Source organism: Artemia sp. Qi Xiang Cuo, chromosome 17, assembly GCF_049724085.1.
Source record: "Artemia sp. Qi Xiang Cuo chromosome 17, ASM4972408v1, whole genome shotgun sequence".
Taxonomy (NCBI): Eukaryota; Metazoa; Arthropoda; class Branchiopoda; order Anostraca; family Artemiidae; genus Artemia; species Artemia sp. Qi Xiang Cuo.
In genome coordinates, this window is record NC_142810.1 from 30,614,289 (window position 1) to 30,642,246 (window position 27,958).

The 27,958-nt window shown below is 34.2% G+C and overlaps 1 protein-coding gene across 1 annotated transcript in view; it reads left to right on the forward strand.

Annotated features, from left to right (window-relative positions):
• The window catches only part of LOC148942097 (fringe glycosyltransferase-like), a 78,422-nt gene that overhangs the window by 44,346 nt on the left and 6,118 nt on the right, over nucleotides 1-27,958 (forward strand). The window contains exons 6-7 of the mRNA XM_089103036.1: nucleotides 20,797-20,882; nucleotides 24,695-24,860. Coding sequence (XP_088959162.1) covers nucleotides 20,797-20,882; nucleotides 24,695-24,860 — 252 coding nt within the window. The remainder of the gene's footprint in view (nucleotides 1-20,796; nucleotides 20,883-24,694; nucleotides 24,861-27,958) is intronic.

The window sequence follows — 27,958 nt, forward strand, 5'->3', positions numbered from 1 at the left end:
TTCCAAGTAAGTAACGAACTCTTTATTGTTTTCATATCTTAGATACACGATGTAGAAATTTAATTCAGTAAATTATGAAAAAATTCTCAGTAAGTAACAATTTCTTTCTTGAAGTCTACTCTTGGATAAACAATACCGAAATTTTATTTCAGAAATTATGAAAATGTTTGTAAGTATCTAACAAAATGTTTTTGTTTTCACCTCTGGGATATACTATATAAATACTTCATTCAAGAAATTATGAAAAAATCGCAAGTAAGTAGCTTTTTTTCTCTTTATCACAAACAATTTTCACTTAGCTACACGATATAGAAATTTAATTCAAGAAATTATGAAAAAATTCTCAGTAAGTAACAATTTATTTCTTGAAGTCAACTCTTGGATACACAATACGGAAATTTCATTTAAGAAATTATGAAAAAATTGTAAGAGAAAGCGCTGGAGGGGGGCGTTCCTGTTGACTTTTGGAGGAAGTTTCTCCCATTTTTCGATAATCAGGCAATTCTCTCAAGCTCTTTTCTCAAGGTCATAGTTTTTGACTGACAACACTAACATCAAAACTTAAACGGTCAGAAATAGATGCTAGGCTGTTTCCAAAGATTTAGCTAAAAAACCAGTCTGGTTGAAAACGTGGAGTTTTCGTACTGCTCACTTTTTTGCAATGTGTAGGAACCGGTGGGGAATCCCCGCTCATTTGGAAAGATGCCAAGAAAAGGCAAGCAAATAGTGTGTAGTTTCAAAAAGTGTTTAATAGTTTTTCTTGAATGAAGTACCTTTACTTTATATTCAAGAGGAGAAATCAACAAAGTGCTAGTTACTAAATTACAAATGTTTTCACAATTTCTTGAATGAAATTTCCAAATTGTGTATCCAAGTGTTGACTTCAAGAAAGAAATTGTTACTTACTGAGAATTATTTCATAATTTCTTGAATTAAATTTCTACATCGTGTAGCTAAGTGAAAATTGTTTGCGATAAAGAGAAAAAAAAGTTACTTGCTTGCGATTTTTTCATAATATCTTGAACGAAGTATCTGTACTGTACATCCAAGAGTTGAAATCAAAAAAAGAGTGTGTTACCTACTGAGAATTTCTTAATAATTTTTTGAATTATATTTCTAAATCGTATATGTAAGTCATGCAAACAATTAAGACGTGGTTACTTACTTAGAATTTTGTCATAATTTCTTGAACGAAATTTCTTTTCGTTTATCCCTCAGGTGAATACAAAAAAGAATTTGATACTTACTTAAAATTTTTTCATAATTTCTTTAATGAAGTTTCTGCATTTTCTATCCAAGAGGTGACTTCAGGAAAGAGTTACAATTTTTTACTTACAATTTTTTCATAGTTTCTTAAATGAAGTTTCTGCATTTTCTATCCAAGAGGTGACTTCAGGAAAGAGTTTGTTACTTGCTTTCAATTTTTACATAATTTCTTGAATGTAATATCCGTATTGTGTATCCAAGTGTTGACTTCAAGAAAGAAATTGTTACTTACTGAGAATTTTTCATAATTTCTTGAATTAAATTTCTACAACGTGTATCTAAGTCATGAAATTCTTGAATGAAATTTCCGTATTGTGTATTCAAGAGTTGACTTCAAGAAAGAAATTGTTACTTACTGAGAATTTTTTCATTATTTCTTGAATTAAATTTCTACATCGTGTATCTAAGTGAAAATTGTTTGTGATAAAAAGAATAAATATTTACTTACTTTCGATTTTTTCATAATTTCTTGAATGAAGTATCTGTACTGTATATCCCAGAGGTGAAAAAAAAACAGTTTGTTACTTACTTACAAATATTTTCATAATTTCTTAAAGGAAATTTCCGTATTGTGTATCCAAGAGTAGACTTCAAGAAAGAAATTGTTACTTACTGAGAATTTTTTCATAATTTCTTGAATTAAATTTCTACATCGTGTATCTAAGTCATGAAAACAATAAAGAGCTCGTTACCTACTTGGAATTTTCTCATAATTTCTTGAACGAAATATCTTTTTGTTTATCCAGCAGGTGAATTTAAGAAAGAATTTGCTACTTACTTACAATTTTTTCATAATTTCTTTAATGAGCTGTCTTTTTTATTTACCCAGGAGTCGAATTCAAGAAACAATTTACTACGTACTTACAATTTTTTCATAATTTCTTAAATGAAATTTCCGTATTGTGTATCCAAGAGTTGACTTCAAGAAAGAAATTGTTAATTAATGAGAATTGTTTCATAGTTTAATGAATAATATTTAGACACCGTTTAGCTAAGTCGTGAATTTCTTTAATGAAATCCTCGTTCTGTTTATCCAAGATTTGAGTTCAAGAAAGAAATTGTTACTTACTGAGAATTTTTTCATAATTTCAGGAATGAACTTTTTACATCGTGTTTCTATGGGAAAATTGTTTGTGATAAAGAGAGAAAAAAGTTACTTACTTGCGATTTTTTCATAATTTCTTGAATGAAGTATCTATACAGTATATCCCAGAGGTGAAAACAAAAAGAGTTTGTTACTTACTTACAAATATTTTCATAATTTCTTAAATGAAATTTCCGTATTGTGTATCCAAGAGTTGACTTCAAGAAAGAAATTGTTACTTACTGAGAATTTTTTCATAATTTCTTGAATTAAATTTCTACATCGTGTATCTAAGTTATGAAAACAATAAAGAGTTTGTTACTTACTTGGAATTTTGTCATAATTTCTTGAACGAAATTTCTTTTTTGTTTATCCAGCAGGTGAATTCAAGAAAGAATTTGCTACTTACTTACAATTTTTTCATAATTTCTTTAATGAACTGTCTTTTTTATTTACCCAGAAGGCGAATTCAAGAAACAATTAATACGTACTTACAATTTTTTCATGATTTCTTTAATGAAATTTCTGCATTGTGTATCCAAGAGGTGACTTCAGGAAAGAGTTTGTTACTTGCTTAAATTTTTTTCATTGACTTCAAGAAAGAAATTGTTACTTACTGAGAATTTTTACATAATTTCTTGAATTAAATTTCTACATTGTGTATCTAAGTGAAAATTGTTTGTGATAAAGAGAAAAAAGTTACTTACTTGCGATTTTTTCATAATTTTTTGAATGAAGTATTTGTATAGTATATCCCAGAGGTGAAAACAAAAGCAGTTTGTTACTTACTTACAAACATTTTCATAATTTCTGAAATAAAATTTCAGTATTATTTATTCAAGATTAGACTTCAAGAAAGAAATTGTTACTTACTGAGAATTTTTTCATAGTTTCCTGAAGTAAATTTTAACGTCGTCTAACTAAGTCATGAAAACAATAAATAGTTCGTTACTTACTTGAAATTTTCTCATAATTTCTCGAACAAAATGTCTTTTTTTTATCCAGCAGGTGAATTAAAGAAATAATTTGCAACGTACTTACAATTTTTTCATAATTTCTTTAATGAACTGTCTTTTTTATTTACACAGGAGCCGAATTCAAGAAACAATTTACAACTTACTTAGAATTTTTTCATGATTTATTAAATGAAATTTCCGTATTGCGTAGCAAAGATGTGACGTCAAGAAAGACTTTGTTACTTACTTACTTACATTTCTTTTGTAGTTTCTGAAATGAAGTTTTTTCATTGTGCATCCAAAAGGTGACTTCAGGATATAGTTTGATGCTTACTTAAATTTTGTTAAAATTTCTTAAATGAAATTTTTTCATTGTGTATCCAAGAGGTGACTTCGAGAAAGAGTTGGTTACTTACTATGAATTTTGTCATAATTTCTTGAATGAACTGTCTTTATTTTTTATAAATTATGTTAATTCAAGAAAGAATAAAATTTCTGAATTGTGTATCCAAGAGTTGACTTCGAGGAAGAGTTTTTTACTGAATATTAATTTCGTAATAATGTCTTTAATGAAATGTCTTTTTTATTTATCCAGGAGTTGAATTCAAGAAAGAATTTTGTACTTACTTACAATTTTTCATAATTTCTTAAATGAAATTTCTGCATTGCGTATCCAAGAGGTGAATTCAAAAAAGAATTTGCTACTTACTTACAATTTTGTTTTTCATAATTTCCTTAATTAAATTTCTGTATTGTTTAAAAAAGAGGTTAATTACAGAAAGAGTTTGTTGCTTACTTACTTACTTACAAATTTTTTATAATGACATATCCATTAACGGATGTTGATAAATAATTTATTCATTCTGATACCAAGATTTTGTCAATGTTATCCCATGTGTCTGACAATAGATGTATACAAATTCCTTTTCTTGAATCTCCGACGTTTTATTAGACATTCTAAACGTTTAATGTGCTAGCTTACTCTAAAAATAGTGAACACATAACAATGTAATGCATAATATATTATTAATGAAATAATGCTATGTAGAATATTAATACAAATAATATATTATGATACATTATTAATATCAATGATTAACTTTGGACAGATTTGATCTGGTCCATAAAATAGTCCACGTTGTTCTCTCTATATATTATAGCTATTGTCTTCTCATAGTTCGTAATCAGTAGAATGATCGTTATTCTATTTTAATTCACTGACAGTATTTACTGGTGTGTCATCTACAGTCTCAATATTCTTTTCGTATTTGGTATTATTTGGTTCAATGACTTTCTGATCAATGATAGTAACGTTTGCTGGTGCTTTGTTTTTCATCGATTCATCTTTATATTCCATAGTGATATTTTCTGACAATGCCCTTTTTATTTTTCTTGCAGTTTCAATGTCTATTATCACATTATTTTTACACAGGTAACAGTTTCGGCACGTAGACAACATATGGTTTACGATATTAGTAGAAGAGAAGGCCTTTCTTTTATTGATCTTTCATTGAATGCTACTACCCGAAAGCTGACAATTGGTTGTATCAGCAGATAATGTGTAAACTACAGCAGCAGCAATGATTTGTCCTATATTATCTAGGATTTTCTTTATATTAATTTTTTCCATGAGTGCAATATTTTCCGGAGATAACAATCTTACATAAACATAAGACTCAGAGCGAAATTGTTTAGTTCTTCAAAATAAATTTAATTAATTACTGTCATGACAATGCTTACATACATTTCCAATAGTGCTACCATCTGTACTTGTTTCAAAGTTTAAATACTTTTCTTTGTCGGCATTCAATGCTACAATAACCTTGTTATGTAAACACACTTTATTAAAATGCTCCATCTCCACTTTTTTTTAAAGATATGACTTATGTGTTTATCGTTCCACTGCGTAAAAAATACTGATTTTAATACATACAATAGATTAGGTTGTGTGAATAAACATTCATAGAATACCAGTGGGAAAGTCACATCGTGTCTCTGACCAATCACAGAGCACCATTGTTAGAGCTGTAAGCATATTTCGACATTTTAAGTTATGTACAAAAAGAAAAAAAAATAAATAAAGTTGAAAAATTTTGAAGTTTTAAAAAAGTTTGAATTAAAAACTTTTAGGATGTCGAGTGTCTTTACTGAAAAACTACTGCATTACAGAGTCTCTCAAACCCCTTAAAGCTCTTTTAAAATGTATAATAATTATTTATTTAACATAAATCATAAATTTTTTTTTAATGGGTATCAAGTAAATAAAAACGACACGGAATCAGGCAACGGAGTCTCTCAAACCCCGTAAAGTTATTTTAAAAGATACAAGAACTACTTATTTACAAAAAAAATTTCGTTTTTTAATGAGCACTAAGTAAAGAACAACCACACGGAATCAGGCAACAGAGTCTCTCAAATCCCTTGAAGCTCTTTTAAAAGATACAAGAACTACTAATTTAACACAAAAATTTCGTTTTTAATGGGTATCAAGTAAAGAAAACCCACATGGAATCAGGTAACAGAGTCTCTCAAACCCCGTAAAGCTATTTTAAAAGATACAAGAACTATTTATTTAAAACAAAAATTTAGTTTTTAATGAGCAATAACTAAAGAAAAACCACACGGAATCAGGCAACAGAGTCTCTCAAACCCCTTAAATCTCTTTTAACAGATACAAAAACTACTTATTTAAAACAAAAACTTCGTTTTTAATGTGCACTAAGTAAAGAAAAACCACACGGAATCAGGCAACAGAGTCTCTCAAACCCCTTAAAGCTCTTTTAACAGATACAAAAACTACTTATTTAAAACAAAACTTCGTTTTTAATGAGCACTAAGTAAAGAAAAACCACACGGAATCAGGCAACTGAGTCTCTCAAACCCCTTAAAGCTCTTTTAACAGATACAAAAACTACTTATTTAACACAAAATACAGGCAAGCAAATAACATGGAAATTCCTATACACGCAAGCAAATAACTGAGTTATTTTTACGTCACAATTTTCAACTTAAAACCATTCTAATTATAGCATCCCATTTCTCATTCTTTAATTACTCGTTACGCTTTCTTAACCACCGGAAGTTTAACCTACGTAAATTAAGTTATAGACAATACTGGTTTAATCTCTTGGCAAAGGTGTAATGACCTGTAGAAATCTTTACCTACCAGAAAAACCTGTTTGGTACGGGGGCGTACGCAAAGTATAAGGTAACATACTACTCTTGTTTTAAGTTTTAATGTCGCTCCTTACTTTCAGTTAAAATAAATTTGTTTTTTGAATTTAATTTCACTTGCAGAGATTGCATACATTCAAAAGGGTTAAAAAAAAGATGACGAATTTAATCTGTGGTTTGGTAAATCCACCCAGTTTTGTCTGGGGATTAAGGAGTCAGAGGTGGCTAGGGGAGAGGCATAGGGGTCACTTGCCCTGAGCGCATAACTTTTAGGGGCTTAAAGTTCCAAGTAAGTAATCAAACGGTAATAATAATTTTGTAATTTTTGAAATTTTATTTTCATTAAAATGAAGTAAAAGGCGCAGGTAGTAAATAACAATAATTAATAAATTATTAATTAATCGATAAAATATATAAAAAATAATGATAATTAAATAATAGTATTTAAAATAATTAAATAATTTAAATAATAAATTAAAAATAATAACAAATAAATTATTAATCAATAAAGTGAACAGTTTTGTTAATAAATGAAAATTCCTTTAAAATTTGGCCTGGAAATTTAGCGGGAGACAGAGGGGATGGGGGATTATCAAGGTTTTGCCCCGGGCACAAGAAAGGCAAGAACCGCCACTGTAGGAAGTTGGGTCTACTCTTTGAGGAATTTTATTGTTGGGGAAGGGGGTCAGGGTCCTTGCAACATTTTTCAAAGTTTTTAGTTTCTTGACAAACTAACTTTAGCGTATATATATATATATATATATATATATATATATATATATATATATATATATATATATATATATATATATATATATATATATATATATATATATATATATATATAAATCTTGGATACAATCTTGTATCGTGTCCATTTTATATACATCGTCGTTTGTTAGTAATTTTAGTCATTTAAGTGAGATAATCTTTTATAATAAGGAATTACTTGCTTAGGACTTGGTTGTCTAATATTAGGCACTGTCTGAAAAAACAAGGGATGCTATGCATGAAAAATGTTGCTACCTGGGTGTTGTGCTAACAGCTGCTGTTAAATGCTTAACAGTTCTACTCTCCATAAGGAACATTATAAGACTCTGGAAACTACTTCAAAACATTTTGTCATCCTCAAAAACATAATTTCCAAGACTTTCAACTACCTTGAACAAAATGGATATCTCAAAATTTTGATGGAAGTATTTGGGGAAATGATGGGCGGGGGGGGGGGGGTATATGCCCTCCGATCACTTTCGACTAATAAAAAGGGCACTAGTCCTCTCAATTTCCAATCGAATGAGCCCTTTTCGAAGTTTATACAACCACGCTTTCTATAAACACCTTATATGCCAAGGAGTTGATAACAATGAGCCGATTGTTTCCTTGATATTTTCAAGAAGAGAAAAAGGCACTTCTTTCAGGGCTAAGAGGGGGAAAGGTAGGAGACGAAGACAGATAATTGATTACTCAAAAATATACCTCATTAACTTGCTGTTTGTATCATATTTTTTCGATCATTATATAGCCTATAACTAGTCAAAGATCCTCTCGGACGACAGTCATAAGAAGAAATATAACGCATACTCTTTTGTTAGAACTGGAGAAGAAATACATTGCCCTTTCCCTCAAACCTAACATTCCAAGTCCGCTTAGCCCTACCCCTCTCTCCGGCACATACACAGAAAAAGACCCTCCTGAAAGTTTCAGATTGATTCTTGAGTCATTAGACAAAATAAGGAATCCTTATCAAACCAGGTATAAATTTAGACACTAATGAAATTTACTGATGGTTTGCAATCTTTGTAATGAGAAATACTCGCTTGCCTTCAGGGATAAAAAAGCCTGTACTTTCATGTGATTTTCAGGAACGTACTGACACTGCAACTATGTTGGTGTCTCCGGAGATGCTTCAAGTACCCGTTGTGTAACATGATGTGACTTTCAGATTAGTAATTGGCTATGAGATACCGTTATTACCAGTAATTTTGCCATAATCTCAGCTTTTATTATTTTCTTATATTGACACTGGAAGGAAGTACAGTCAAAATAAGCATATTTGTACTTTAATTCTTTATTCTTGTTTTTACCGAACTCCACGCTTTATATTTATTTTAGGAGGTTAGTAAAATTAACTTCTAGCTGGAGGACTGGAGACATTTTTTTTTCAAAAACAGCAAATTGATTTGACACAAGTCAGTTTATGTGAAAAGTTATAGAAAATTATTTGGCAAAAATCGTAAGATCTTCACTTTTGATCAAATAAATTATTATCTTTGAATGCAAGAAATTTAGGTAATTATAAAGAACCCGGTAAACACACGAGAAGAACCGCACATAGAATCTAAAAGATCCTAATGAAAAACAGGTTTCCGCTGCCTAGTGAGGTATTGCTCAGTCTGTGAAAGATATTTAAACTAATTTTTTGGGGTTAAAGCGGCAAAAAAGTACCTAGGTTAGGCTACGTATTTAATATATGCTATGCTTTACCCCCACCCCCCCCCCACCCCCTAATGTGCAATTATGTAGCCCTAATTTGTTCATAAACTATTATATTTTAATCCAATTTTTTTCATTTCATTTGTATTAACGAAACTTCACTTCTCGCGTGTTTACCGGATTCTTAATAAGTAACGAAATTTATGTGAAAATAGATAGTTTTTAAAGCTCATTTTTGAATTAATTCCTTAGTTCGAACATATTCTACATATGGTGAGACACTATTTGCTTAGATAGTAATTAATCTTCTTTTGTCCTTTTTGAATGCTTTGGAAATACAAGTTACACATCATATTATGAATCGTGAACTGTGCATCTTTAAAACGTGTGTAACATGTGTCGCTTAGTTTCATTCAGCTCATCATATAAATTGTATATCATCTTTTCGTATTTTTTCTTCAGTGTTGCCGAATAAATAGCAGATAATTATAAAGAATTTGTTGATGTATGAGACAAGCTGATGGCAATTTAATCTCTTTCAAGTTCAATTAAGGCTCTTGTCCTGAGCTGACAGCATACAGATGTTTCAAATTTTTTAATTAAGGTTCTTTTTTTCCTAAGATGCTCATATAAGAATAAATGAATGAAAGTAAGCAGTTTTGCATTTTATTTGTTTGTGTGAGCCAACAATGGCTTAGACTTCTGGCATAAAGACCAACGATTAATAACATTTTTATTGCACTTATCTAAGCTTAGTTCAATGGCGTCAATTGGGGAATAAGCATGTCTCCCCTAAATTTTCTACCCTTCCCCCTAGATTTTGAAAGAAAAACCTTTTTATTAGTTATTTTCATTGAAAAATGCCTTTTTTGTATTTTATTTTAAAATCGGAAAAACAATAAATTTGCCCCCTCCTTGTACTTTGAATTTTTTGACCCCTCCCCCTTAATATTTCGTGACTTTACGTCTCTGGTTTAGCTGCGTCTGTGCACATAATACGACAAGGAACACAATGGAAAATTCCCAAGAAGGAATAGAGTTAAATCTGGCGGCTACGATTTCTCGCCAAAACGCGTTTAAAAGCCATTCACAATGAGATTTTACGAATACTGGGAGGCATAGGCGTCACTAGCCAAAATGTTCGGGCGAGGGCATTGGGTCTTACTGAATGGCTGGTCATTTCTGACGACTGATTTGGGTCCATTTACTTAATGTAAAATCCATTTACTATAATGTAAAAAACCAGTAAAATAGCGGTGCTTCGCGTCATTAACTTACCGACTTAATCTTTTTAACGACTGGTTGAAAATTTTGGGGGGAGGGTCTCTATCTCCCCAAGCGTGATGCCCCTGCTGGGAGGTAGCTAGTCTTAATTTCAGGTTTTTTTATTCAATTTTATTTGGAAATCCAAATTGAGGTTAGGTAAGCAATCTCGACAATAGCAAGTTCGTATCATTCCTGAACTTTTTTAGACAGGAAAGGAATAATTTCTTAACAGAACACGAAAGTTTTTCCTATTTCTCTTCAGTTAACTAAAGTTGACTTCATTCCCTGATAAGACATAGATAGTTAGGAATTAACTGGAGTGAGGCTTTCTTAATAAAATAGGCCTTTAGGTTTATTGACTAGTGCCCACAACTCTGAAAATGTAAACAATTGATTTTCAGGTTGATAGTCGAATGACACAACTGGGTTTGAGGGTAGGACCATAGTGTATGCGGTAAATTAGTTTGCTTGAGGCAGGGACCAAGGAGTCGAGAAAGAGGGATAACCTAACTGAAGTTAAGGCCTGGAAGAAAGCTCAGAAATATAGGAAGCATACTGTAAGCAGGGTTGCCACCCGGTGAAAAAATCACGAGATTTTAGTGATTTTTTGGTTGATTTAGTGCTTTTCTCCAATAATCTAGTGATTTACATGCTGATTTAGTGATCCGTTTTTAGGTAATGTAAAAGATCGCCAGTAATAGTGATAAAGCCCTAGGGGTGGCAACCCTGATCATAAGGCACATACTCGGGTACACCTGTGACAGAGAATATGCAGTCACTTGTGCAAAATCAACACAAAAAAGTTCATGTTTATTAAGTATTTAAATGACGGGCGAGTAATTAAATTCTACGAGACAATTGAGCTGTCCTTTTTGCTCTGCAGATGGGATGAATCGACAGAATATGTTACAAAGGACATCCGTTTGATCCTGAATGGTCAGCCGCTTCAATTTCACGTTTCAGTGACAAGATTCACAAAGCAAAGTTAAGGTTGAATTATCTCTGGCTTTTAATAGGCCAAACATGGGGTTCTAATGAAGTTTTTTAGTCGGCGGTATTTTGACATAAATAGTCAATTCAGCTTTAATTCCTAGTTGGAAAAAGGTACTAGTGCGTTATATGGACACTTCTAAAAAGTCAAGTTTGGTTAATGCTAATGAAATAAAATAGGAAGAATATATAATAGTTTATAAACAAATTTGGGCTATATATTTGCAAATTAGGGGGGGGGAGTATGGCATATATATAACATATATTAAATAAAATATTAAAAACCTAACCTAGGTACCTTTTCCCCCCTTAAACCCCAAAAAACGATCGTTTAAATATTGTAATTTATTGAGAAGCCACGGCTTTGCAGTCATTTATGTATAGCGGCATCTTGAGAATAACCTGTTTGACGGCTTTTTCGTGACTGATTTCCTTGTACAATATATAAAAGTGTCCATATGACGCACCAGTACCGAAAAAAATATCATCTCTGCGTTTTAAAGTGCATAGAATTCCTCATACTGGACTAATTCCCATAATTCTATTACCATGCTAGTTCCAGTCAGGCTTGACAAGTGTTCCGATCCTTTAAAGATGCTATAATAATTAAGATATATAATCAAGAAGAAGCCACATTCATTATTAGTAAATATGTCTCAATTGTCCCTAAAGCATATGCTACCGTCCAGGCTATGGTATAGGGGAGAATTTTGTCCACGCTAGTGCATTGACAACTGTAGGGACTCAAAATTACGTTTCTTAAAAAGGTATTCAATATAAAAAAACAAGTTCTTTTAACTGAAAGTAAAGATCAACATTCAAACTTAAAGCAAACATAAATTATTCTCTATATGAGGGGAGCTGTCCCTTTCTCAACTCTCGCTCTTTACGCTAGAGTCTTAATGCTCTTTAAAAATATATATCGTTCAATTCCAATGGCCCTCATGTTTGAGCCGTCATTTTTAAAGATTTGCGACAAAAAGTGAAACTTCAGCGTAAAGAGCGAGAGTTGAGGAAGGGACAGCTCCCCTCATATACGGAATAATCTGTGTTCGTTTTCAGTTTTAATGTTGCTCTTTACTTTCAGTTGAACGAATTTATTTTTTTTATATTTAATTTCTGACCGCTTTTCAAATCATGCCAGGAAATTTCCTACACCCCCGTGTAAAATACCCCTGAAAAATTCACTCCGAAAACTCGTCCCTGTGGAAAATTCTCTCAGTGGAAAAGTCTCTCCCCTCCCCCGTGCGTAAAATCCCACCCAAGAAATTTCGATATACTTCCCATTAACAAATACTATATGTGAACAATGGGCAAATCACTTTTACAGCCCTGTCTGCAAGGACTATGGAGGGTCATGTCATCCCCAAAGGTATAGTTTTGGGGACCTTTCAACTTTATAGAATCAAATGGCTATCTCAAAATTTGGATCAGATGTCCTTGGGAAAAAGAGGCGTGGGAGGGGGAGTAGTTGCTCTATCATTTTTGTCAATTAAAAAGGGCACTAGGACTTTTGGTTTCCGATCCTATGAGCCCTCTCATGATCTTCTAGGATCACTGATTCGATACGATCACTCCAGGAAAAAAAAACAGTAACAGATAAACACGCATCCATGGTCTTTCATCTGGCAAAAAATGCAAAATTCCACATTTTGTATATAGCAGCTTGAAACCTCACCAGTAGGGTTCTCTGATGTGCCAAATCTGATGTGTAGTTTTCATTTAGGTCACTTGACTTTTGGGGGTTTCTCTCCCCTTTCTTGCCCAAAAATAAGGCAAATTTTCTCAGTCCTATAGCTTTTGATGGGTAACATTAAACTTAATAAACTTTTTATATTTGGAATTAGCATAAAAATTCAATTTTTTTTATGTATCTATTGTTACCAAAATACTGGTTTTAAGAATTTCGGTTACTATTGAGCCAAGTGGTCCGTTACTTACAGTTCGTTGCCACTAGCTGTTTGAAGAGAAAATACCTTTGAGATACATGGTAGGCCAAGTGCCCCCCCCCCCAAAAAAAATCGATTTTTTGGGGCAACAAATCACCGCACTTTCATAGGGTTTTTTCGCCTAGCTTAAAATATATGCGTAATTTTATTGAAGGGGAATCTCCTTGTATATTTCGATGGTTCTATTAATCCTTGTGCTTTGTAGTTGGAAAGCCATGTCAAACCGAACAATTGCTTAAACTGAAGAAAATTTAAAAATCTTTCACCTCTTCAGTTTGTTCAGTAGATGACAATCCGACAGCGTTTTCAAAGTGGGAGTCTTTAGACTTGCCCCTTAAACTGTTCACGATTTCGTCATCGTTCTCTGTGTTTTTCATTTGCCATTTGTGTTTGTTTTTATTTAGTTTCTTTTTATTTACCTCCCCTTCCTTAAAAGAATCCCCTTCGTTCAATCAATATCTTAAATGCGTGCCAGGTTTTTGGCCCTCTTCTTCAAGGGGCAAGGGAAATACAAATCCTGGATTAATCGGTCGGATGCAACAGACGTATGCCATACCATTCTGTCTGGGCGCTTAAAGGACTTAAAGGTTGTTCCATTGTAGATATCAGTAACTAAAAAATCTTTATTTGGTGATTTCTGAGATCTCCCCCCTAAACATGTCAAAGACGGCATAAGCAGTTTTACCACGGTGCTTTATTTCCCTAAGAGCCTTCTTTTGTTGGCCCCTCCGAAAGTAAATCGGGACTATGCCAATAGTATCAAATAAAATAATTGGTACTTATGTGTTATTCCGATCACAATCAAGTTCTTGGTCTGATTAAAACCGGTTTTCATGTCTGAATTCGGAGATGATTACTTTAACCTGAGTGAGATAAACTAATGTGCATGTGTATTTTAATTAGATATTTAATATACAAAGGTGGTTAGGTATCCAATATGATACTATCTGGGCGGACGGTTATCTGCATTTAATGGGTACAGTTTCCTCCGTTTTGTTACTAGTGTCTCTGAACTTTATCATAAGTAAGTTTTAATTCTTATTGTCAACCTGTGTTCGCGTCACGGGTTGGTTTTGGATACTACATAAGTACTAAATAATGTATGGTTTAAAGGAAATCAATGAAATCTTGTTTTGATCTCTAAATTGGCTTTACTCTCTATTCTCTTGTATGATATATAAAATTGGTTTTATTTATTTGTAGAATAAATTGTTCACTGACAAAGGGTTTTGTGTTTAAAGTATTAAATATCACCCCTGTTGTCCCTCTGCTTTCTGGACAAGAAAATGACATGATTTAACCGTTGATTTTGCTACCCTTTTTCAAAGCTCTGCTTAACATCTGTTGTTCTTGAAACTCAAACTCTTTTAAGACTGAATTTACCTGTAACACTGTCTCAACGAAAATTATATATGTAATTGGTTGCGGCTAATAGTTGAAGAGGGTAGTTAAGTTTCTACCTTGACTTCAGTCGCCAGGAAATAATAAGCTTACCCATAAAAAGCCTTAGTGAAAGTAGAGCTATACAGCCTTTGTCAAACTAAGCGCCGAAAAAGAAATGAGGTTTTTGACACTTTATGAGAATGAGCTACTGGATTCTTGTGAGTCCTCTTCATGGTTACTTGTCTGTTAAACGAAACATTCAAGAATTACGCTATGTGAGGTCTGACAGAAACCGGTTTGTCTCTCTGGGTTTGGTTATGATTTGCTTATTTTAGGTATATGAAAATGAACTACTGGATTCTTGTAAGTCCTCTTCATGGTCTTTGGTTACTAGTCTGTTAAACGAAACACACTCAAGGATTACGCAGTGTAATATCTGAGGGAAACTGGTTTGCCTTTCTGGGTTCATTTACGATTTGCTTATTTTTAGTGAGAAAAACTACGATGTATCTATATTTTAAATAAATGCTTAATATTAAGAGGTGGTTAGGGGTTAGATTAGGTTAGGTATTTAATAAAATGTGTTCTGCGCCGCCTGCTTTCCATGATTCTTTGTTGTAGGCTAGTTTCCATAATTTTGTTTCTACAGTATTATATTATCATCATGTTTTGGTATAGTTATTTAGGATTAACGTAACTTCACTGCTTGGGAGTGTTTCGTTTAACAGACAAGTATCAGTCTTTTTTCTGTTGAAGTATTTGGAGAGGCGCTTTACAAATTTAATTTTCTGTCACCGGTAAAATTTCGAAAATGTCATGGGCATCCTTTTTTGAGCATGATGTGTCTAGACGACACTATAAATCAGGGAACCCGGTTGATCTTTCTCTTCTCTGAATTTAGCCTTTTACAAGATTCTGGTTCCCCTCAAGGATCCTCAAATTTTCGCTAGTTCTGAGCTTCTAGCGTAGCTGTCACGTAAGAGAGCCGCAGCAATTTCGTAATTTTTATTCAGAGTTTAGGTAGCTTTCTAAAACAGTTTTTCTTGAGACCCAAAATCCCCATAATTAATTAATCCATTATTATTCTTATAATAATTGGATTGTAAGCTACACAATAATGTTCTCGATAAGCTAAGGTTATAAGTACAGATTCCATGGTCCACACATTTTGTCTTATTTTCTGCTTCGGGAACTTGAATGCTATATACCCCGTTTTCACCAAAGTTCTTTCTCACAAGGGAATCGTCCTGCAAGGAGCTAGGTGTTAAATATTTCTAATACTGGCTATGGGAAAGGAATTGTTCCAAGGCTGATTTTGATTAATGAATTGGTTTTCAAAAGGCTTATCATTTCTTATCTTTTTCTTAAATTTAAAACAATCTAGGAGCTTTAAAACAGCCATGGGTCCGAAAAAGTTTGAATTTTTAAGGAAACAAGTTAGATATGGAGAAACGTATTTCTTTCAAATCTTTGCTCCGAGGGAAGCAAAAAAAAAAAAAAAATCGTGTACACTAGATGGCCTCGTGGGATGTCATACGTGGATTAAGAAGCACGGCATTGCAGTGGTCTTAGACGCAGATATTCAACTGTAATTCGTAGGAGGTAGGGTAGATAGCCAAGAGCATGACTGGGACAATGTTTTTGTAACCCTGGCCCAAAGACTTTCTTACTTGTTATGTACTATATGCACTTGTTAGTTATCCCGACCGTGCTCAAGTTCTTGACCTGAGTAAAATTGGCTTCTCTGTCTGCATTTGGGGATAATTAGCTTAGTCTCAGTGAGATTAGCTTCTATACAGTATTTAATTAGATATTTAATATATAGAGCTGGTTAGGTATTTAGGTACAGTTGCGCTTAATGGCACACATCGCTATAGACTGTCGAAGGAACGCAGTGATGGAGACCCGTAAAACGGGTAATTGCTATCTAAATTGATCGAAGAGCATGGTTTCTCATTGAATTTACAATATTTAAACTGTTGTTTTTTGGGGTTTAGGGGGGGGGGGTACCTAGGTTAGGTTACGTGTTTCATATATGCTATGCTTTACCCACCCCCACCCCCTTAATGTGCAAATATATAGCCAAATTTGTTTCTAAACTATTATATATTAATTCTATATTTTTTTTTGATTAGCATTAACCAAACTTGACTTCTTTCGTGTGTACCATTAAGCGAAACAGTACCGGTATTTAATATTATGCATTCTGGATGACCTGCTTTCAATAATTCTCTGTTGTAGTTTCCAGATTTTTTTTCCAAAGTACTATATTTTCATCATATTTTGTTACATTTCATTATGATTAACCTGATTTTACTTCTTGAGCCTGGTCGGGATAACTAACAAGTACCGTACTAGAGACTAAGATATTGTCAAGCTGTTCAACACTATTTCCGCTTTCTCGAAAAATATGACAATATGAGATACGCCCTTTGGCTCAATTATGTGTAAACCAACATTTTGCATATCACCTTGTAACTTCAAAGACCATTAGTTCGAACTCCCTCTTTGCAACTAATGTACTCTGCTTTTTCACGGCTGAATAGATTTCTGTATTAAGCTAGCTTAGCTAAAATTTATCCAAGATTGGTCATTTGACAACGATTACTGCCTTTTTCGTTTCTCTATAAAGTTTAGTTTTGGTTATTCAACTTCTTTCCTGCGGTTATAATGCACTAATAATATGGTTCAATGGTTCACACAGCACATGCTTGCGATTGCAACTCAAACCACAGAAAATCACCATGTCGTGTGTAACCTCTGACCCATCGCAAAATAGGATTAGTAGAGGCAATTTCCTCGCTGGTGCGTGTCTGATGACCAGAATGGCTTCAGTTAAAAACAGTTTTGCTTTTGATCCTCTAGAATAGAAAGTGTCTGGTAATAAGTGACTCGGTGTCTCTATACACTAGAAACTACTTTTTAGCTGCTAATAGTCAGAGATTTGTTCTCATTGTTGCTTTTACTGCACTAGGCCTTACACAGGGAGGGGTAAGGGGGGTTAGTCCTGGCTCTACCGGAGTGTCAAGATTTTTGTGATTTCCCACAAGTTTTGTATATATCTTTCATGTCAATCATTGCTTTGGGTTGTTTTCAGATTTGACCCCCCCCCCAACTTAATTCATGCATACGCGCATCTCTTTGTTTTTCATATGGAAATCAAAGCAAATTTATCTGATACTTTCTTTAGCCGTGTACTATTTCCATTATTGTTGCATGACCCTCTTATATAAGACACTCAATTCGCCTTATCAAACAGTTCATGGTAATGAACTGTTTGATAAGGAGCGACACGGCTCAATAGTAACCGAAATTCTAAAAAATGAAATTTCGATACCAATAGATATATCAAAAGAACCGGCTTATGGTGATTCCAAATATATAAGATTCATTAAGTTAAGTGCTACCCATCAACAGCTACGAGTCTGAGAAAATTTGCCGGATTTTCGGAAAAGGGAGGAAACACCTCCTAAAAGTCAAGGAATTTTAAAGGACACCGTCAGATTCAACGTATCTGAGAACCCTATTATAGAATTTTCAAGCTTCTATCTGCAAAAATTTTGGAATTTTGTATTTTCGGGAGGGGGATTTTCCACGGGGAAAATTTTCTGTAGGGAGGAAGTTTCGGGGAAGGGGGGGGGGGGTGAACTTTCAAGGGAAATTTTACACTGGGGGAATCTGCCAGAAATCCTTTACATAATTATTTTTATTTGTCTTACCTTCTCTTTGCTGACTCAATTTTACATATGGAGATGTTGAGGGGAATTGTCCGGGGGATATTTTCACCGGGTTAGAATTGTGTAGAATATCTTTCCGTAGGGGAGTATCTTCCACGGGAGGAATTCTCCATGGGGGAGTTTTCCACGGGACAAGTTCTCAAGAGGGAATTTTCTGCGGGAGCAACTTTCTATTAGGGAGTGGGGGGGATATTTGCGGGAAATCTTTTCCACGAAGGGAGGGATTTCCGGAAATTCCGGATTTAAGTTTGTCAAGTCGAAGTGCGTTAAGAAAAATCGTCCGCAAGAAATTTTCCAGGGGGGGGGGATTTTCGGCATTATTTAAAAATGATCAGAAATTAAATAATTTCTGGGTTAAATAATTTAAGAAATTAATTCTAGATACGTCCATGATCGCTATATTAAAAAAAAAAAAAAAAAAAAAAAAGTTTTTTTTTCAACTGAAGGTGACGAGCAACATCAAAACTTAAAACGAACAGAAATTGTTACGTATATGAGGGGTGTTGGCCCTTCGTCGATACCTCGCTCTTTACGCTAAAGTTCGACTTTTTGCCCAATTCTTTAAGAACGACTCTTGAAACACAAGGGCCGTTTAATTTGAATAATAAGCTTTTTTAAAGTTCTAAGAAAACTTTAGCGTAAAATTCAATGTATTGAGGAGGGGCAATACCCCTCATATACGTAATAATTTTTGTTTGTTGTTGTTCCTTTGCTTTTACTAAGTTTTGATGTTGCTCCTTACTTTTAGTTGAAAAAACTTGTTTTTTATTTAATATAGCGATCATGGACGTATCTAGAAATTGTTTCTAGGGAGTAGATTACCAACCAGGTAGCGAGGGGGAGGGTAATTCGTCGATACTGAACAATGCACTCGCTGTTGATGGTTATTCTCAGGTGGTAACAAGTTTTCTAAGCGGAGGGGGACTGTCTGTCTTTGCCCTATTAGCTAAATCCAATGTAACAGTAAATAATGAAAAATGTGTTATTTATATACTTCCAGTTCTCAACGTTTCTTTTTTGCTTGTGGGCTGCTTATATATTTCTTGGCTTTCCAAAATGCCTTTACTATCCACTTAGGCTATACGAAAAATGTGGTTCAATACCGCTCTCTAGGGCTATAATGAAAGAAAGGTTAAGGTGGCTAGGGTACGTTGTGCGGATGAAGGATGACATATTGCCGAAGATTGTTCTTTTCGGCCAACCGTCTAGGGCTAAACGGAAACCAGGTCGTCCTCGTCTGGGGTGGGAGGACTTCATAAAGAAAGATTTAAAGGAAATGGGAACTTCATGGGTGGGTGTAAAAGGGGAGGCTTTGAATAGATTGGGATGGAGGAGGAGCGTGCGTAACTGTGTTAGCCTCAGGCGGCTTGGTGCTGCGGTGAGTTGTTAGTAGTAGTAGTAGTAGTCTCACTGGTAGAAATGATTGGAAAGGGAAGTTTTGGCACGAAAATTATTTCGGATCCTATAGCCGAAACTAAAAAAAAAGTATATGTATATTTTTTTTTTTTATTCGCCTGTAAATTTTTATTTTGTAACATACCAGGTTTTCAGTTACCACAATCAAAATGTATCCTTCTACTAAGATGCATTCAAATGAACGGATTAGTGTCAGACCTTGCAAAGTGTATCGATAAGTTTCTACACTCTAAATCCCCTTTTACGTTTATATCAAGCTAATAGCCTGGATTCTTTTCCAGTCTAGTTGTTTTCTTGTTTAAGACTTTAAAGATCTTCTTTGGAGGTCTTTTTGGTTTTCACTTTTACAGGGCTTTATGAATCGTTTAGCTTAAACTGGGTGAAAGAAATTACGGTAACGGTCCCTTTAAAAATCGTTTTGGTAATATTTTTGAGGAGACTTATATTTATTGTATCAGTTGATTTGAATAAATCAAAACTGAATTTGTGTTGTCCTTGCAACGTGATGCGTTGTAGCAAGCTTTGATTGGAATTACTGACGACAGTAATTTAGGAACAACACGTTGTTTTTTTTCATTCACCATCGATTAGATGTGCTGATTGTCAAGACCTCAAAACTTAAAATGCTGTCACAATTCCTTAAAGACAGTTTAAAAAGAAATTGTCTCTGCCTAAAATCAGCTTTATTCTCTAATTCCCTAATTCATGACACTTAATCAACATTGCTACTTCTAAAAATATACGATGTATATAAACTAATGCTAGTTATATCGTATATGCGAATTTGTAAAAAAAAGTCATAGCCTATAGTGTACTGATCAGTGCTCAAATACTCTTTTTTGCACTTGAATGAATAGAATATTTTTGCGAGGTGGCCAGGAACATCTTTAACTATTTTAGATTTGAGTCCATCTGCAGTTTGAAACTATCTGTTTGCCAGCTTGAAAAGACCTTACCATTGCCAAGCATAAGCCTGATTCAAGGAAGTGAAAGCTTGGCAGAACCACTTCAGAAAGTTCTCTCCGACATAAACACTTCAGCTCATGATGGTTCCTTTGTGCTCTTACAATTTTAAGTCTAGATACTTTTCTATTAAAATTAACTGTATTGTAAACTATGCTTAATGTTAATTTTTCTTTTAGCAAAAACTTTCATTCTGGTTTGCAACTGGCGGTGCTGGTTTTTGTGTTAGTCGTGCCCTGGCACTGAAAATGATGCCGATTGTGGGGTAAGTTTTGACACTAAATAACTTTAAACAAGTTGGTCCCAAGCAGCTACGACTATGTAAAAGACTAAATGTTTGTCAATGTGAAATTTATAGCCTACCTGATTGATGCTCGATCGATTGGTCCAATTTATTTACCCGTGTCTTAGTTGGTTCTTGAAAGCTCACTAAAGACAATTTGGGTCTCATCCAGGGTTGCCAACTTTTTGGTTCATGAGTGTGTCCCCTTAGCATTCAAAAATGTGTCCATATTAAAATCTCAAAAACGAGACGTTATTTTTTTTACCAGTTGTATTATTGACCAAAAGACCCTTTGTAAAGCTTTTTCAAAGGGCCAGTTAATATCAAATATAATGAAAACAAACAAACATATAAAGCATTGATGCAAAATGACTTAATGTGAAAGCACGAAACCCATATAAACATTCAAATCCCTTACTTTGGAGAAAACTCTTTACTTATAACTTCTCAGACAAAACCAGGATGCTAAAAAAATAGACCGAGAAAAAGCACTACTTTGGTGAAAAGTAATGTTTTCTACCGAAATATATATTCATTGGGTAAATGTTTCTTTTTATGTCATAAATTTACAAAATATGTCCCCTTTTGACATAAAATTGTGTCCAGTTGGCAACGTTGGTCTCATCACTGTAAGGAGCTATTCAAAATGCTTCATGAAGAAATTTCTTTGACTTTTGGCAAATGGAAATAAGCTTTGGGGCTAAAATTATTCTCTCCGTTGGTAGTTGCACGGTTACTGACATAGTATGATAATATCAGTGCATAAAAAATGTGAATTATGAACAGTTTCAAGTGACAAATTTCTTGTTAATAATTTAATAAACAAACTTAGATTTTTATTCTAATTTCTTACTATTCTTTCGCTTCTCAATGATTCATTATAATAATTCCAGCTCCCGCAAAAAAATTAGGTTTTTTTAGATTAAATACGGGGTTAATAAATAAACAGCAACAACGAGAAAGAAAACAAAGCAAAACACAACCCCCCTTAAGCTTTCACTTGCTCGGAGTATATCAACCCCCTAAACATATTTAATACAAATACGTACTGTTAGTACATGGCACATTATACCTTAGTACATATTGATAGGCTGCTAGGGATCCCGGATATAATCTTTTATTGTTAATTTTTAAGAACTCATTGGGGAAACACCATCTATGTGCTGGATAACAACTTTTCTATTTATAGTTACCCGCTATGTGGAGCCCCAAAATGGCTTCAGTGAGACTTAGGATGCTTGAAAGTATCGAGTTTAACTTTATACCGAATACGTTGCTATATCTCCCCCTTTTCTCGCTTGTAGTCAACTAGTTGGACAATAGGAGCTTAACTTTTCATGTCAAAATTTTGAACCAAATCTTAGACCCTCGAAAAAGAAACCTTCCCTGAACTAACAGCAGATCACTAGCAAAAAAGACTCCTAAATGCATTGCTCAGTTTTTTGGCTCTTATAACATTCATGTCTTGTAACATGCACCTTTTTGCCAAAGCAACCGTGTATACTATAAATCAAGCTGGACTTCCTAACTTTGTCAGTTGTGAAATCCTCAAACCTCCCATCCGACTAAACGCACCCAAAGTTTCCATATTTTATTAAGAAGCTATTAGTTCATATACAAGAAAAGAAAAAAAATAATAAGGGATCGAACTCAATAAATCAAAGATAGGAGAAGTCATAAACATAGGTGACTTTGGGAAGAACAAATCCCGAAGAGATACATGGGCAAGGCCGTACCCAGGGGGTAGATGGTTACGGGGTTTGAATCTCCCTCCCTCCAAATTTCTGTCCGACTCGTAAAAATGTAAAAAAATCAAATAAAAAAATTGATGCGTTTAAAAAAAAATTGATGCTTTTTAAAAAAAAAACCTTGTAAATCCCCTCCCCCCACCAAAAAAACAGTCCTGGATGCACAGTTGTGCATGGGGGCTGAGTACAGAAACAGAAAGCTAAAGCAGTTCTGCGAAGGTCACGAGTTTTATGATAAAGAATTTTTTTTGATCAAAAATAGAAAAAATCGATGATTTGACGAATAATCTCCATAAGACCATGCAAGCCAAAATTTCCTATTTTAAATATACCTGCAAAAGTCTTAGAGTTGTGGTAATGTGAACGGTGCAAGGGAGTTGAATAAATTGTTTAATATATTTTCTTTAAGACTGAATCAAAATATGTATATAGCCTATCTGTCCTTCTTAAAAGGCTAATTTATTCGTATTGTTATCCATATTTTAATTGTAATGTATCAATATTTGATACTAGGAGTTCTCTGCAATTATGAAAGGGAGTGCAGTTTATAGAAAGGTTTGCATATTTTAGCAGAGTTAGTACTCCTGGAAATGTAATATGATTAGTGTGGTGCATGGAGAACTTTGTGCCTTTGAAAGAGACATTTTAATATCTTGTGGATTTGCATCCGGTCGTAAAAATACTATAAATTTCGAACGCTTGTGTGAATTATGTGCCTATAAATTGCCAAATTACGAATTTTTTAAAGTGGTGGACAAAGCAAAAAAACTCATATTGCCATCGAAGCAAAAGCGTCATACTTTTTTTTCTGATGATCTGATGATCTCCTTTAATTCTCTAAGCATGAAGGTTTAGAGCCGTAGCCCCCCAAGTGAGGTGCTTGGGCATGGCAATATTTTGGTGGGAAAGGGGCAGGACATGCACTCTTCAGCTGACTATACTTTAGTCTTAATTTTGAAAAAAAACATTTTATACATTGTATAAAAGATGTCGTATTTGGACAATATTTTTCATTAGTGTAAAATATACCTAGGGGACGACCCGAAAAAAAAGATACCATGTTAATGGTCTTTTAAGCTTATTTCATGTGAATACACCTAAAATTTTGAATAACAAAATTTAAATATAACGAGAGGGGTATCAGGATTTTAGAAATTGGTTAAAATTGGTTTAGTTGCTAAAATTGGCAACTAAACAAAATTGGAAAATTGGTAAATTGCCTAAAATTGGTTGGGAACCACTGGTCTAGAGGTAACCCCAATATAAGGGAACCAATTATACCAGAGGTAATTTTTTTAAGAGGAGACATAAAGCTGCACAATCCTTTGTTAATTTATGAATGGCTGGAGTCATAGGGACAGCCAGTTAAAACTTAAGAGGGGAAGAGTGTGTTTCGCAAGGATAGTGGTGTCAATTGGTGGGAGGGGGATTTGCCCCCATTGGTTTTGAAATAAAATTTTTGGAGTATTTTCATTGAAAAAATGCCACCCCCCCCCCCCTAGATTTTCGTGAATTGAGTTCAGTGCCGAATGAGTCCTATTAAAAAGCTCAAAGGTTTGATACTTGCACATTTAAGGACATTTTTCTCGTAATTATCTTAGGAGAGATCCTTCGATAGAGGAGAAATCTCCATATCCATCTATCTTGCAGATATTAATTAATAAATACCAATTGTAACATATTAACGTGGTAATCTAATAAACCATTCTTTCTTAAATAATTGCAACGCAGCAGCACTCATATTACGACTGTAGAATCAAAATGAAGGTGATGAACTGTGCTAGCAGTGGTGGATCCAGGGGGGTGAGCCCCCCCCCCCCTTAGCGTAGTCAAAATTAGTGTAATTTACTTAATTAACTCAAATTTGCGTTAATTAAACTTGCTCCTAACGCAAGTTTATCGGATTAACCTATTTTGCGCCCCCCTGAATTTTTTTTATCGGATCAACCTATTTTGCGCCACCCCCCACAAAAAAATCCTGGATCCGCCACTGTGTGCTAGGTCATAAAAGTGTATTTGTTTTTGCATAGTTTTTCTATCTTTCAGGGGCGGTAGAATTACAACGATTGGTGAAAACATACGGTTACCTGATGATGTAACCATGGGCTATATAATAGAGCATCTTCTTAAAGTTAAGCTTAGTGTAATAGAAGAATTTCATTCACATCTGGAGCCAATGAAGTTTTTGAAACCAGAAAGGCTGTCAGAACAGGTAAGAATCTTTAAGATGGTTTCAAGTTTGTGAGCGTGATGTAGTTAACTACTGTGGAAAATCAGAGGGTTAAACTCCATCAGAGTATGCCAACTTTTATAACACATTTAAACATTTTGTTTTTGAAAAATGCTTGAAGTAGGCACTCGTGGAATTCTTTTCGGTACTTACGTGTTATAGGGACCAAACCAAAAAAGTAGTCAGGTTAATCCTAATGAAATATACCAAGAAATTATGAAAATGTAATGATTTAGTAACACAATTATGGGAAACACAATACAGAATTATCATAAGCAGGCCGCCCAGAACGTATTATATTAAATACCTAACCTAACCCCCTCTATATATTAAATATTTAGTCAAAATATACCTGCGTGTTATTTTACCTCGCTCAGGCTAAGCTGATTGTCTCCGAGTGGACAAAGAAAACCGGTTTCATTACTGATCAAGAACAAATTATGGTTGCTATAACACGGAAGTACCCTATTTTCATCCATTTCCTTTAAACCAAGTCAAGGGCTGGATCCCTACTCTGAAGCTGAAATTATCTCTCGCCAACGTGTTAACATTTGTTAAGTTTTCCATCTTCTTCATCATTTTAAGTTGTCGGTTAATTCTGTCGCCACGAATTGGTTTGTAATCCGACTGGATACCGACTGGAAATTCGTACTTTTACTAAGAAGCAAGGCCGTACCCAGGATTTTTTTGGGAGGGGTTTTACTCAAAGATTTTTTTTTACGGGGGGGGGGACACACAAAAAAACTTCAACAAACGCAAAAAAATTGTTTATATCCATTTTGGTCTCGTTTTTACGAGCCAGACAAACACTTCGGGGAGGGGGGGGTCAAATCCCCTAGCCCCCTGGGTACGGTCTTGATAAGAAGTAATATAACAGGGACTAAGATTAATAATTTGACAAAAGGATTTATTGAAAGATTAATTTAATGCTCTTGAAATTAGTAATTTTAGTGCATTATACCATATATTTTGCTAAGAATTTGAGAAAACTTGCTAGATAAAAGGGAGTTAATTGTTGGGATGCTTGGACCTAATTATGTCCCATACAAATCAGACCATACAATCCAACCCGTATTCAAGTCTTTTTGCTCTCCCACGTGCTCCTAATTTGAGCGAAAATTCTTCCACTTTTGTTGTCCCACTTTCTATGTCGCTTGCATAGTATTTCATAAACAGTCTGAACGCATAAAAGAAAAAGCCGGGTGGGTAAATAGGGGGGTGGGCTCCAGGTCACCGTTTCTGAGAAACTTTCAGTGTTTTTCAATATACATTGATTGTATAAAGAACTTCCATTAACTTGGCTTCTTTTTGGGCAGTGGCGCCAAATTGACGAAAATGTCAATCTGGGGGGGGGGGGGGTGGAAAAAATGTATTTTTATAAATCTATACGTAGTAATTTTGATTTTTTTATATCTTTTAATGAAAATAAAAAATTTTTCAATTAAAATACCAAAAAAGCTATTTTTGAAAATCAAGAGGGGCAAAGACCCCTTCCCTCCCCAAATATTGCCAAACCGCCCCAAATTGGGCCCCCAAGCTCAAGGCTGTATCTGGGAGCTACCAGAGGCTACCCCCTCCTCCCCAAAAAATTATCCGACCAATACAAAAACAAAAATGCATATAAACAAATTTTTGATGTGTTATTTAAAGTTTTTTCCGCGAATCTTGCCACCTTTAGTTGGTGAGGTGATTGAAGTGTTATAAAGTCTATATCAGTATTAAAATCACGAAGTGGAAATGGGAAGGTGTCATAACATCGACAAAAAAATCCGTCAGAACCACTAACCGTCAGGACATCGACAAATTTTAAAACTTTAGTTTTTTTGGGGGTTTAGGGGGAAAAAGGTGCCTAGGTTAGGTTACGTATTTAATATATACTATGCTTTGCCCCCCCCCCCTGTGTAAATATATAGACGAAATTTGTTTTTAAACTATTATATACTTATTACTATTATATAAACTTATAAATTTTTGTGATGTCCTGACGGTTAGATGTTATGTCGTTTAGTGCTTGTGACGGTGTGACCCCCCCCCCCCCACCACCCCCACCTCCGAAATGTTTGTCTGACTCGTAAAAATGTAACAAAATTAATATAAACACATTTTGATACTTTTTTAATTTTTTTGTACCCCCCCCCCCCCAAAAAAATAAAAATAATCCTGGGTATGGCACTGAAATGGTAGCACCCCGGAAATCGCGACACATCATAACTTCTTAGTGCAAATCTCTAAAATTAACTGCTTTACACCTAATCACTGCCTTTCATAAATTTTTCTACCCTAAAATGTATGCAAATAAATGAAAATAAAAGTTTTGCTATACAAGGTGGATGTATGTGGACAGCATGGAATGTTATTCAGTTCTCTATACGCTTTGGAGACCATAAATGCCAAAAAAATTAAAACAAGTTTGAGCGATAGGTCAATTTTAGCCTGCGGAACTAAGCAACTTCCCTACCCCTGGACTAGGTTGCTTAATTGACACAGAAGGCACAAGCGTAAGATTGTGAAAGTAGCAGAGACGGGATAGGAAGTACAGAGGCGGTTTTAGGAGGAGAGAGAGGGGCACTTGGCTCGGGCGCAGAGCAAGGGGTGCAAAATTTCAAATAAATAATCAAATGTTTGTATTATTTTATAATCTTTGAAATTTTATTTTTATTAAAATAAGTAGAGTTTACAGTTGGCAAAATTTGTTAATAAATATAAATTCTGTTTAAATTTGGCCTGAAATTTTTTGGGAGACAAGGGGGGGGGATAATCAAGATTTTGCCCCGGGCGGTAGAGAGGCCAGAACCGCTACTGAGGAAGCACAAAGCCTTATATTCTTGCGAAAGCTAGTTTGTATTCCCTTGGCAATCTTACTGTACAATTATCCGTCGCAAATTTCGTGCACAAGATGCAACAGAGTCGAGATTGTCCGAGAATCTTGATCTAGAAACATTCAAACTCTAAGGACATTTAGCTATTAAAATAAATGGATAGAGACAAAACTGGCATTAGCTTTTTAGCAATTAAGAGAAGATATTTAATAGCAAAATAGGCGGAGTTTAAAATAATAGCTGTCCGAGTAAAATTACTTA